At 42.1% G+C, this 13330-nt stretch overlaps 1 protein-coding gene across 3 annotated transcripts in view; it reads right to left on the bottom strand.

Moving 5' to 3' along the window:
• unc-13 overlaps positions 1-12802 on the bottom strand; it is a 136438-nt gene extending 123636 nt beyond the window's left edge. For all 3 annotated transcript variants that reach the window (XM_076192939.1, XM_076192940.1, XM_076192941.1), the window contains exon 1: positions 12721-12802. In XM_076192939.1, the coding sequence (XP_076049054.1) occupies positions 12721-12771 (51 nt within the window). In that variant the 5' untranslated portion in view covers positions 12772-12802. The remainder of the gene's footprint in view (positions 1-12720) is intronic.
• Between the last annotated feature and the right edge of the window lie 528 nt (positions 12803-13330).

Genomic DNA, 13330 nt, shown 5'->3' with positions numbered 1-13330 from the left:
GCTACGTCATAAAAACACAAGTAAATAAAGCAAACTATTCGTTTGCAGATCGTAGAAGACAGAAAACAAAGTTTTCTAAAGTTATATGACATCTTAATCTAAACAAATTTTTTTTACAATTTCACAACATAGGACCCACTGTCGGTACTGAAAATTGGGACACTCGGAGTTCAGTGCATCAAAGTCGCTCACTGCAGCTATTATCAGTATGTCTGCTAAAAATGACAGTGGCTATCGGTCGTAACGCACAGAAATCTTAGTATCTCTTGTTTTCATTTTCGTCCAACAGTGGGCTTTGATATCACTCTGTCGATGTAATACTACACTGGTCTTTCATTATTAACATATAAAAACACTGATAACATTTTCTTTCAAATTTTATGGTGACGAAGTTGCTGTAATTAATGCAACCACTGTCAACATTCAAGTTTTCGTACAAATATGAATTCTTGTTTCATCTTAGTTTTCGCTCCACACGTGCGAAGGTACGTAACATATTCTTAAGATCATAGAGGACGAAGAGGAGGATGAGAATGAAAAGGAGGAGGATGAGAAGGAGGAGGGAGAGATAAAAAGAAGAAGAGGGTGAAGAAGCGAAAGAAGCAGAAAAGAAAGAAGAAGAAGAATGAGAAGAAGAAGCAGAAGAAGAAGATGAGAAAGAAGAGGATGAAGAAAAAGAAAAATAGGGGAATAAGAAAAAGAAGACGAAAAAGAAAAAGACGTGGAAGAAGAGGAAGAAGAAAAAAGAAGGAATAAAAGGATGAGAATGATGAAGAAGAAGAAGAAGAAGAAGAGGATGAAGAAGAAGAAAGAGGATGAAAAAGAAAAAGAAAAAGAAGCAGAAGAGGAAGAAGAAAAAAGAGAAGAAGAAGAAAAGGATGAAGAAGAGGAAGAAGAAGAAAAAGTGGAAGAAAAGAAGATGAAGAAGAAGAAGAAGAAGAAGAAGAAGAAGAAGAAGAAGAAGAAGAAGAAGAAGAAGAAGAAGAAGAAGAAGAAGAAGAAGAAGAAGAAGAAGAAAAAGAGGACATTTCTTTAGGTTGAGTGGATCCTTCCCTATTCCAGGAAACCGTTCTACACCAACACCCCACCCCCCGTGTCCTCTTAAGCATCACAAGACGCCTGGGGAGCAGGAGTGGGAAGGAATAGCTAGCGATTTCCTTTTCGGGAATGATATCACACCCAAGAGGTGGAATCGTAGAGATAGCGAAGAAGAGATTTAAGAGCGGCAGAAGAAGGAAGGGAAAAAATGGGAAAAGGGAAGGGCAGAAGAGACGGAGGAGGGAAAGGGAAGGGGAGGGGAGGAATAGGGATGGGCCGGGAAAAGATAAGGAGAAGAGGGGAGTAGGAAGGGAAAAATGAGGGGCGGGGGATAAGTGCACGGGAGAGGAAAAGGAGAGATGGGAGGGAAAAGCTGGATAAGACGAGGGTAAATGGAGACAGAAAGACAGACAGACAGACAGAGAGAGAGAGAGAGAGAGAGAGAGAGAGAGAGAGAGAGAGAGAGAGGGGGGGGGAGAGAGAGAGAGAGAGAGAGAGAGAGAGAGAGAGAGAGAGAGAGAGAGAGAGAGAGAGAGAGAGAGAGAGCGAGGGAGAGAGCGAGAGAGAGAGAGAAGAGAGAGAGGCAGAGAGACGGTAGTGAGACAGGAGAGAGTGAGAGAGTAGAGACAGAGAGAGAGAAAGAGAGAGAGAGACGAGAAATTAAGAGAGAGAGAGAGAGAGAGAGAGAGAGAGAGAGATAGACGGTAGTGAGAGAGAGAGAGGGAGGGAGAGAAAGAGAGACGAGAGAGAGAGAGAGAGAGAGAGAGAGAGAGAGAGAGAGAGAGAGAGAGAGAGAGAGAGAGATGGGAGAGAGAGAGAGCTTATTCGTGAAAGCAAATGAATGGGCGCAGACATAAATACTCGCTGTAAATGTGCAAAGGTGTACGACGTATACTAATGCCCTCTGCATAACAAATCGTTGTCAGCCTTGCCGGAAAGTGCTTAACTACGGCCGAAGGCGCCACCTTTGCACCCAAGGTTCGTGCATCTAGATGAGGTGGCCTTACTCGATAGTTGTTGGGAACCGATCCGCGGTCCTTTCGTACTTTGAGTAGAGGCGAATATATTTTCTCATTAGATAATAGTTAGACGAGAAATAATGGCTTCAAGCTTCCAGGGCGTAGATTTGTCTTGCAAGGAGATAGGAACATCTTCGCCATTTTTTCATTGTTTCGCTGGTTTGGCATACAACATCCATGGTGATAACCATGGGCGCCCAACCAAGCGTTGCGGCGGCGTCGGAGATCAGTGGTGCAACGATGACGTTGTGCATCATTTTATATCATTCCATTTTTGTTCTCTTTTCCGCCTTTCTTGACGGTTGTCCATTGGTTTCTATACCTTTCTTTTGCACTATGTGATGAAAAAATTGACAAAAATACATACATACGTATATGTGTGTATGTATTTTTGTTCTCTTTTCCGCCTTTCTTGACGGTTGTCCATTGGTTTCTATACCTTTCTTTTGCATTATATGATGAAAAAATGGGACATCAAGGCTGGTGTCTACAAGATTCCGTGTAAGGGATGCAACAAGGTCACGTTCAAACAATGCCACTACTATAGCGTATATGACACTCCAGTATAACACCAAGCACCTACTGGATAGGAGTAAGGTTGAGTTACTCATATGTGAAACTGACAGGATAAGGAGGAAGTGATGAAACTATGGTTATACGAGGGTCATATACAACAGAGGTGAACGGGGCGATGTCATTGTACCTTATGTAGTCAATTCAATTCCAATATAGTTGCAGTCAACTTTGAAAGCATCCGATGGATTTCATAATGCAAAAATAATTTTTTTCGCTCTGCACTACACATATGTACTTGAAAATACCAACGAAATGCTTTGTAACAAAGCATATATGAAGCAACAAACTTCAAAATTGTGCAGGAAAATCCAAAGTGTGGGCCAAGACTTTTGCACGTAACTGTATGTGGTCAGAAGCACATGTACTGTTTACTGTACGGATATGCAATGTAGGATGGGGCTAATCTCTTCAGCATCAACATTTTATGGACTTCTGTTATCAATGATCATATAACATGGCAAATCATCCGTGCTGGAAGAATCCCGTCTACGTAAGTCTCGTCCGAAAAATACTTCATTCAAGGTAGAATACCATCCACAACCCCAGAAGATTGAATAAAACACCACTTTAAATGACGCCGCTCAGTGTATAAAACCCATAGGCCGCCTCAGCACATAACGTCGCCGAATTTAATGTACCATTGGCTTCAATTCAGTGACGCCACGACCAGATCTTGTTCTGGCTCTCGTAAAACGATGCTTTTGAGAAAAAGAAGCAGATCTCATTTTGTCCGGAGTAGACGCGCTTGGCACCAAGAGCCTGTACAAAATCTGCTCATTTGCGTTTCCGCACTGAAGGGGTTAAAGTGAATCGTATGACAGGAAGAAGGGTTCACAAGGGTGGCCGGAAAGGTTAATTGAGCGGAAGGGAGACCTTATGGACTGGATAGAAGGGTCTCTGAGGATAGGTTCAGGGAGTTCTTTTGCAGGCCAAAGAATGTATGGAACAAGTGGAATGATATCGTAAAATTAAAAACGTATGGAGAATGTACACACATGTTCTTGAATGAAGTGAATTTTTCATATATTAAGGTTAGACTTTATGGAGGTAAGAAGACATAACAATGGGAAAGGATACGTGAATAAAATGTATGAAATAGAGCTATCAAGGGTTGGACGCGTGTGAATGGTACCTAAAAGTGGACTGAAGCGTGCTCGGGGTACTATAGGTGGTACGATGTACAAGAAATGGCGATGATGTTTACTGTATATCAATTGATATAGATAATTGCTTCCTCAAGTTCGACGGACTGGAAACCTGAGTTGCGACCGAGGGTGGAAAGAAGAGAAAGAAGACTCTGCCAAGCAACACGAAGGAGCACCTAGCGGAATGTGGAGGGAGTGGCCGAGAGAGAGAGAGAGAGAGAGAGAGAGAGAGAGAGAGAGAGAGAGAGAGAGAGAGAGAGAGAGAGAGAGAGAGAGAGAGAGAGAGAGAGAGAGAGAGAGAGAGAGAGAGAGAGAGAGAGAGAGAAGGAAGAGAGAGAAGGAGAGAGAGAGAGAGAGAGAGAAGGGAGAGAGAGAGAGAGAGAGAGAGAGAGAGAGAGAGAGAGAGAGAGAAGGGGAGAGAGAGAGAGAGAGAGAGAGAGAGAGAGAGAGAGAGAGAGAGAGAGAGAGAGAGAGAGAGAGAGAGAGAGAAGGAAGGAGAGAGAAGGAGAGAGAGAGAGAGAAGGAAGGAGAGAGAGAGAGAGAGAGAGAGAGAGAGAGAGAGAGAGATAGATACTGTGACAATAAACGAGGGATTGGTTGTAAAACAACACAAGGTACGGCAACGTATTGGAAATCGCCATGTGTGAAGGCTTGACAAAAGTGACAAAAAAAAAAAAAAAAAAAAAAAAAAAAAACGACGAAGAACGACCAAGGCAGAGAGACAAGGCAAAGAGCAAAGCCCACGAGGATGGACACAAAGATGGGGTGAAAGGTAATGGGCAACAGGTAGCCCAGGTATGATAATGGGATCGAGTAATGGGGGGCACATGAAAATCGAGGGACATTAAGGCTCAGGAAAGGGCTCTGGGCAGCAAAGGCACAGTGGAGGTATCAGGTACCACGATACTTCCAAGAGTTCAGTCCTGGTATTTACTGAAAAAATATACATAAAAACTTCGTGACAATTAACTATGAACAAACAAGCAAATCCACTTGTTCACCTTCGTCAATAGAAGCTTTTCCAGTTGTATAGAATTCAAAATTCCACTTTAATAAATTCCACTTTAATACTAACAATCAAGTGCCGAAGAAGAAATAGTTTCTTCAAACGTATCACGAGCAGATTCGTCTTTGGTGTCAACTAAAGAAGACAAGCCAATGACATCAAAGCTACGTGTGTGAGGCTAAGATGTGGCTTGGGAATACAAAATTCAGCGTCTAGTGTGGTTGATACTAAAAAGACAGTAAAACGGGCGAAAAAGGACAAGGGCACTTTATCAAATAAAACCACAGAGGAGGAACTGGAAGGTCAAGTAAAAGAAATCCTCTATAAACCTAGAGAAGAGTTATACGCTCATGAGAAAATATATTGGAGAAATTAAGGGTGAAAGACGAATATTCGAAAATGGAAGTAACAAAAGGAGAAACCGGGTTGGAAAGGTAAGAATACAAAAAAGAAAAAAGAAATACATATGTGTATATATGTATATGTATATATATATATATATATATATATATATATATATATATACATATATGCCAAAAACCACAAGGAAAATAACAGAAATGAGACCAAGCGCTTTCGTCTATTTCGTCTAAATAGACGAAAGCGCCTCGTCTCATTTGTTATTTTTTTTTTTTTTGCATAATTAGAATCACGTGTTCAAATGATTTCTTCACAGACACACACACACACACACACACACAGACACACAAACACACACACACATATATATATATATATATATATATATATATATATATATATATATAAGTACCAGATGCAACGAAAGGTCAAAGAAGAATATACACGATAGGTAAGGAACATAGTAAAAGGAATCTACAGTAATGAGGGAAGAGTGAAAACCGTAACCAGATGAACTCATCGTCCCAAATCCTCTGTCATCAGCCTGGCAGTAGCTGACGAGCCAAAACAGCCAATATCTGCCTCTGGGGCCTATAGCGAGACGTCAGGTGTCAGCACGGCTAAACACAGTTGCAGGAAATAAACCCAACAGCATTCAGCCAGACCACAACAGGCTTTCGCCTTTGCTTATAAAACGCTCCTCCGGCAAGCCACACTGTCAGCCTGATCTCCCACGGTCGAGACCAAAGAAGGGGAGACAGGAAGATGGCAAAAGAGGAAGAGCAGGAGGGTGGCTAGAAGGATATGAAAAAAGAGGAGGATGAAGAGAAGAGGGAGGAGAAGAGGATGAAGAGAAGAGGGAGGAGAGGAGGAAGGGAAAGAAGAGGAAAGAGGGAGGAGAGGAGGAAGGGAAAGAAGAGGAAAGAGGGAGGAGGAAGAGGGTGAGGTGAAAGGAAAGTATGAAAAGGAAAAGGGGAAAAAGAATGACAAGAAGAGGAGAGAAAGAAGAAGAGGAGGAAGAGAGGGGGGAAAAGAGGATAAGGAGCAAGAGGAGGTGAAGTAGGAGAAGAGCAGGAGGATAGGTAGGAAGAGAAATTAAAGGAGAAAAGAAGGATGGAAGAGAAAAAGGAGGAGGAGGTAAATGAGGAGAGGATGAGGGAGAAGGATGGATAGAAGGAGAAAGAAGAGAAAATGGAGGAGGAGGAGGAGGAGGAATAGAAGGAGGAGGTAAATGAGGAGAGGAGGAGGAAAGAGGATGGATAGAAGGAGAAAGAAGAGAAAGTGGAGGAGGAGGAGCAAGAGGAGGAACAGGAGGGGGAAGAGAAAGGGGATGAGAGGAGAAAGAAGAGAAGGGGAGGAGGTGGGGAAGAGAGAGGAAGAAGAGGGGGAGGAGAAAGAGGATGGATAGTAGGAGAAAGAAGAGAAAGTGGAGGAGGAGGAGCAAGAGGAGGAAGAGGAGGAGGAGGAGGTGGGAAGAGAAAAGAGATGAGAGAAGAAAAGTGAGAAGGGGAGGAGTTGAGGAAGAGAGAGGAAGAAAAGGGGGAGGAGAAAGAGGATGGATAGAAGGAGAAAGAAGAGAAAGTGGAGGAGGAGGAGCAAGCGGAGGAACAGGAGGAGGAGGAGGGGGAAGAGAAAAGAAATGAGAGGAGAAAAGTGAGAAGGGGAGGAGGTGAGGAAGAGAGAGGAAGAACAGGGGGAGGAGAAAGAGGAGAAAAAAGAGGAGTGAGAAAAGAGAAGTACGAAAAGGAGAAAGGTGTGGTGCGGCAGTTCATGTCACCTCTCAAAAATAACTTAGATCGAACCGTGAAAGAAGAAAGGATGACGAAGTCTGAAGGAAAAACCGAAGAAGGTTGACACGACACGAAATATACTGGAAAAGGTAAACAGGAGAACAAGAGTCAGAAATCAGAGAGGAGGAAAGTAGAAACACGTTACAGTGGAGAGACTAAACAACCACAAGAAAGTCAAGAACATGGAGAGGCAGAGCAAAAAAAAAAAAAAAAAAAAAAAAAAAAAAAATAAAAAAAAAAAAAAAAAAAAAAAAAACCACGAGCTGAAAGGTACTGTAAGATTAAATGAATCGAGACTATCAGGCAAACTGTGGGAGAAAAGGAACTGGGCAAAAAAAATAATACAATAAATAAATGAATAAATAAATAAATAAAATAAAAATAATAAATAAAACAGCAACGAGGCAGCTCCACACGAAAAAAAAAAAAAAAAAAAAAAAACAGGAACAAATACAGCCGTGAAGGATCAGGAAAGGTTGAAACGGAGTACCAGAAAGGAAAGTGCGTCATTTATGTGAAGTGTAACGAGCACACTTATTAAGTTGGTCTACTAGGGTGGCACCTGTCATCTGTGTATTGTGCTCCAAAGCCTGTGGAATTGGCCATTAGTGATGATGACCATTAGGACTCAAAAAAAAAAAATACTCCAGTATAAATCAGGTTGTTGTTCTACTGTACGTAGCATATCTATTTCAGTGGTTGAAAATGACAACTGGATATATTTTCTGGCTGCATGGACGAGTGGGGTTAAATCGACCTACTTTACTTTTTGCCAAGCCAAACAGACGCGACAGCACCTGAGCCTACATACCATCAGACCCTTTTTTTCTTTTCTTTTTTTGCCAGAAATGCATGGGTTCTAATTCACCGCGGTAAAAACTCGTCTGGGGAAAAAAAGAGGAAAAGGGGACCAAAAAAACGAGACAGCTTCTTTTTCTTGTCGGCCTTCGTGGAGTTAATTGGGACGCCTAGAATAAAGTGTTCCTGTTTCATTCCAGCAACGTGAAGGAAGGCACGGGGGGTGCAAAAAAAATCACAAAAGCTCGTTGTGTAAAACAACAGTTCACCCATTGTGTACGTAAATGAATTTCCAGCCCTGTGTTAACATTACTACTCTGTTTAAGACCAACGTGGTACTGCAGCGCTTTTGAAGCTCACCATGAAACACACAAACTTGCTGGAACACAAGAACGCAAGAATGAAGGAGACTGCAACAGACCATAGTCCTGCACTGGGCAGTTCCATGTCCATTGCCACCTATCATCCCAATCCTCACCTTCTCACCCTACTCCAGGTAGGACAGTAGCCCTGTCTCGCAAATTTTCTCCATTGGGTTTGATCTCTGTACCTCTCTTCTTCATCTTCTATCGTCTACATTGTCTCTCCTCTCGTTTCTATTGCTCCTCTGATTCCATCCTTCCATCCTCTCCTGGGTCTCTTTGGCCTTGTCCCTCTCGGTGCCCAGAAGCATAAAATTACATTCCTTCCACCATTTCATAACCTGTGTGCTCATCTAACCTCACCAATCATTCTCTGACTTGACCTGACCTAACCAGACAATCCTGCTCCATGTTAGCCAGTTTCTGTCTGGCTGAAGATCTTCCCAGTCAGAAGGGACATTTTTGACAATTTTATGTGATTTTTTGGGCACAGAAATTCTTCGGTACAGTCCTTCAACACCCAATCACACTCATCATCCGGTTCCATAACTCTCTCTAATGGTGTTCCTCTTTTTTTTTTTTTTAACTCTTTTTCACTTCATCCCTCTTTTTATTCCTTCTGCTAGTCTATCTCCCTCTTCAGGGTCGTGGCTCGTTCTTGTGTGAATATCGATTTGAATTAATCAATCGGTACAGTTAATTTTTCTTACCACACACATCCATAAAATAATTTTGCCTTCTTTTAAACTTTCAATATTATATTGTTCTTTCTAAAAGCAATAAATAAACAGATTTGTAAATAGATAAAAAAATTTCAATAGATAGATGAGGAGATATATAGACGAATAAACAAATAAAAAATATCCTCTTTACGGACTCGAGTGTATTATGAAATCTGGTCAAACTCTCAGGCGTGTGACGTTTAGTCACGTGATCAGCCCATTTGTCGATAGCGTGGCTTCGCTCGGAAAGGGCGGGAAGAATCTCAGTTGCCACGCTATATTATGCCCATTATGTTTACTCGTAATTATTTTGTAGAACTCATAAACTTTTGTCATATTTTGACTCGCTATTAAACAGGGACACGAGGTGGGAAGAAAATAAGTAAAGGGATGATATATGTACGCGAGGAGAAATATAATAACAACGTTTGGTACTGGCAAGATTATACCTATTGAGCACTAAAGAATGTCATGCGCAGTAGACTAGCCCCCACTTCCTCACGTTTGATTTATGGATGAAATGTCATGGCATGCGTACTCATCAACATGAGGTAGGTAGGTAGGTAGGTAGGTAGGTAGGTAGGTAGGTAGGTAGGTAGGTAGGTAGGTAGGTAGGTAGGTAGGTAGGTAGGTAGGTAGGTAGGTAGGTGTGTGTGTACTCACCTCGGTCTTTGGATCACGTGCTGGATTCGTGATCGATAGCTATTTCCCTCCTGGAAGAGAGCTCAGAGCTCGTAGGTCCGATCTATGGGTAATGCTATGACCTTGCACACACACACACCCCCAACTCCCCGCCCACGAGAGTTGGAGTAACACCCCTCAGCGCTGCGATACTGATATTATTTCAGCCCCGGGCGAGGATCGAACCCGGACCTCCGTGTGTGTGTGTGTGTGTGTGTGTGTGTGTGTGTGTGTGTGTGTGTGTGTGTGTGTGTGTGTGTGTGTGTGTGTGTTGTGTGATTAACTATGGTCTTGGATCACGTGCTGGACTTGTGATCGACAGTTATTAACCTCCCAGATGAGAGCTCAGAGCTCGTATGACCGTGTGTGTGTGTGTGCGTGTGTTCTGGGCTGTGGTGAGTTCCATGCCAATATTCCTTCCCTTGTGATTCCACAACGATAACGTCAGGTAGACGAGGACAGGATAAGTGATAAGTAATTTGCTTGAAATCCAGGAATATTAGAACACTACCCATCTGAGAATATGATGGTAAAGTAAGACTATGGCGGAATATACAAGAAGAGACGGTTTGGGGTGAAGAAAGGAAAACACGGACCTGTAGATAGTGCAAGGAAGAAGAAATGTGCATATCGACAGGTGATGATAAAGACAGTGATTACGAGGATGAGGGAACATCAATATGCAACACATCGAATTCCCACACATGGAGGACAGGAAAGAAGTGTAACAATGGCATTGCAAGATATAGACGAGTCACACACGCGTTCATACATCCAAGTATTCTGCAAGGGATAGAGGAAAAGGATACAGGAGACAGAAGTTCAGTGAAAGATGTAAGTGATATGGTACAGGAAGTTGTTAGCTTGCGTGTTACTTGGGTTAGGGAGTAGTCACAGAGTCACGGTAGGTATAAGAGAGGTGCCTATTAACGGGGTTGACATGTTGGCAGGGAAGGATGTTGGTAGTGGCGTGATGGCAATGCCCTTGATGGCAAACGAGACAGGGGAGAAACCCTCCATGTAGTGGAGGAAGCGAAGAAGACTCAAGTGTCTATGGGGGGAATTCCGTAGTGAACAGATGATGGAGCAGGAAGAAAACGGATTAAAGGCAGAAATTGTTACAAGAAGTATGCAGAACAGAAGATGTAGAGGAGGTAGGAGATATATGGGACAGCCAAGAAGAGTGGCAACCGACGAGAAGAAGAAGAAGAAGAAGAAAAAAATGGAGGAAATACCTTCGTCCTTTCTTTTTCTTTTGCTTCTCTACATTCTCCCTCCAACACCTTTTCGGGTCTTTCTTTCTACTCCTCATTTTTAGATATACATTTTAACATTGCTTCATACACTAGTTGCTGGATTATCTTCTCTTGTTTTCCAAAAGAGCGCTGAAACTATCGGCTGTTTAAGAAGGTTAGATAAATTTACGGATGGGGATGTGAGGCGGTAATGGATTTACACTTGCCTAGTGTAGGCCTTATGGTCTCTTGCAGACTCCTTCATTCCTATATTCTTAAGTAAACAATCTCGATTATTGTTCAGATTTGAAAAAAAAATCTTTCTACTAATACGGGTTCTGGATTCTAATTCAGACGATCTTTTTTACGAACGAGACAGACACTGATCACCGTCTTCTTTCCTGTGATGTTGATGTGGTTCAAGTGGCGGACATCGGAGACCAATACTCCATTTCGGGCCATCTTAACCCAGAGCAGCGTTTCTCAGCCAGGGTTCCCCGGAACCCTAAGGTTCCACAAAAGGTCCCTAAGGGTTCCGCGAGAACAAATGAGAAGGCTAATGCACTTTTTATTTTTTATTTAACGACATATTCTTGGTTATTATAATAATGTAATACAGATATCATCCTATCTAACCTATTATTACGATGAAAATAAAATGAGAAAGATATGGTATATATATATATATATATATATATATATATATATATATATATATATATATATATATATATATATATATATATATGTATACATACATATATTTGCGTCCGTTTAAATGAATCTGCCTTTGAGGATCCACATCCAACCTCTTCAACATAGTGATAAACTTGAAGACGTTTGTTCCGTTTCATCCTATGCAAATTAAATCAGTCAATTTCGGGTAGGAATTAGGCTAATTTTCGTTTTCCATCGACTCAATCCTCGGTTTGGTCTGAGTTCATCTTCCCTCACCTGAATAAAATGGCAAAGGAGGACCAGAAACCCTTGCGAAACCTCACCACGTTGAAAATGTTAACTTTGTACCTGGTTAATACTATGGAGGTTACAGTGAAATGCCTTTCAGTAGATGAGGACTCCTTTTCACGTGATTAAAAGTACTTTGATCTCTAAATTTGCCAATGAGGGCAACACGAGTCAGAAGCACAAATCATCATTTGTAACTGACGAGCCTCAGGGTAAACTAGATCAAGGTTAATCTTGTTTCCTTGTCTCCCTTATCACAGTGGGGCACTATGAGGAATGACGTAGTAAGCGAATTGTTATATAATTCAGCTTAGAGCGAAATCTTGGTCTGAATGTAGTCTTCTTTAACTGAGACCCATTCTGGCAAAGGATCTGACTCGTGGCGCAGTGGTAGAGTTCCCAGCCGCCACAACGGCCGTCCGAGTTCGAATCCTGCCCAGGGCTGAAATAATTTCAGTATCGCTGTCCTGTGGGTCGTTACTCCAACTCTCGTGGGCGGGGAGTTGGGTGTGTGTGTCCGTGTAAGGTCACAGCATTACCCATAGATCGGTCATGTACGAGCTCTAAGCTTTCTTCAGGGAGGTAAATATCTGTCGATCACGAGTCCAACACGGGATCCAAGACCATGGTGAACTGAATAGGATGGTCTGTAACTTGCTACAACAGCAAAATATTCTTCTTCTCCCCCCCAAAAAAAAGTTCATTTTTTGAGAAGGCACAACACTATATTTTGTTGTGCCAAAAAACAGACGGGTTTTGGCACAAACACTGAATTCCGAGTCACTAATGGTGGGATTCTTAAAAACAAATCTTTCCTTTCCTTCTATAAATATTTCCCTTCCAAGGATTTATTCAAGATTTATATAAGGAAAGATTTTTTTTAAGAATACCACCGTTAATCTTCTAAACGTTGCAATGATGTCCATTCGTTCGAAAAATATATATATATTTCTAAATATACTGACACGCGATTTACCCGTACAATGAAATGAACAGATAGTTGGCAACAGTGTGGTACTTACGAGTTCGGACACCAGAGGGATGGATTTTCTTCTCGGTCTGATGTCGGGCATGCTGTCGATGCTGCTGTAGAAGGAGTTGTTCCCGGGCCTGCAAGGAGAAGAAAAAAGAGGATTTAGAACTGTGTAGAGGGGAGGAATAGCAATGAACAACTGATGTAGTACAATAGTAACTTGATCAACAGATACTGTAGTGTTAATCAAGTCAACATTATCTAACTGAGGTTAGAGGAAGACATACATACATACATACATATACCAAAAGCTTTCTTCCCCTTTATAAGGGAGGTAGCCAAAAACAAAGGCATAAAAACCACTTCCACCCATTCCATCCCTATTACACTCCACTCCCCTCTAGCCTCCTCCCTCCCTCTCATCTTGGCACCTCCTGGATGACGGGATCCCTGCATCTTGTCCACTGTCTTGAGTCAGAAGCAGTATCGCAAGACACAGCACATCCACAGCGAGGCCGCTTCATTAAATCGGCGACCCCCCCTCTCCGTCCCCTTATGCAGAAAAGGAGGTAGACACTCGACTAAAAATGTTCTTGGTGCACTGAGAACGCCATCTGTCTCAGGTGAAGAAAATCATCTGGGCTTTAACAAAAATTCCC

Source organism: Oratosquilla oratoria, chromosome 11, assembly GCF_046742065.1.
Source record: "Oratosquilla oratoria isolate Oo_2021 chromosome 11, ASM4674206v1, whole genome shotgun sequence".
NCBI lineage: Eukaryota > Metazoa > Arthropoda > Malacostraca > Stomatopoda > Squillidae > Oratosquilla > Oratosquilla oratoria.
This window is presented reverse-complemented; position numbering and strand designations above follow the sequence as displayed.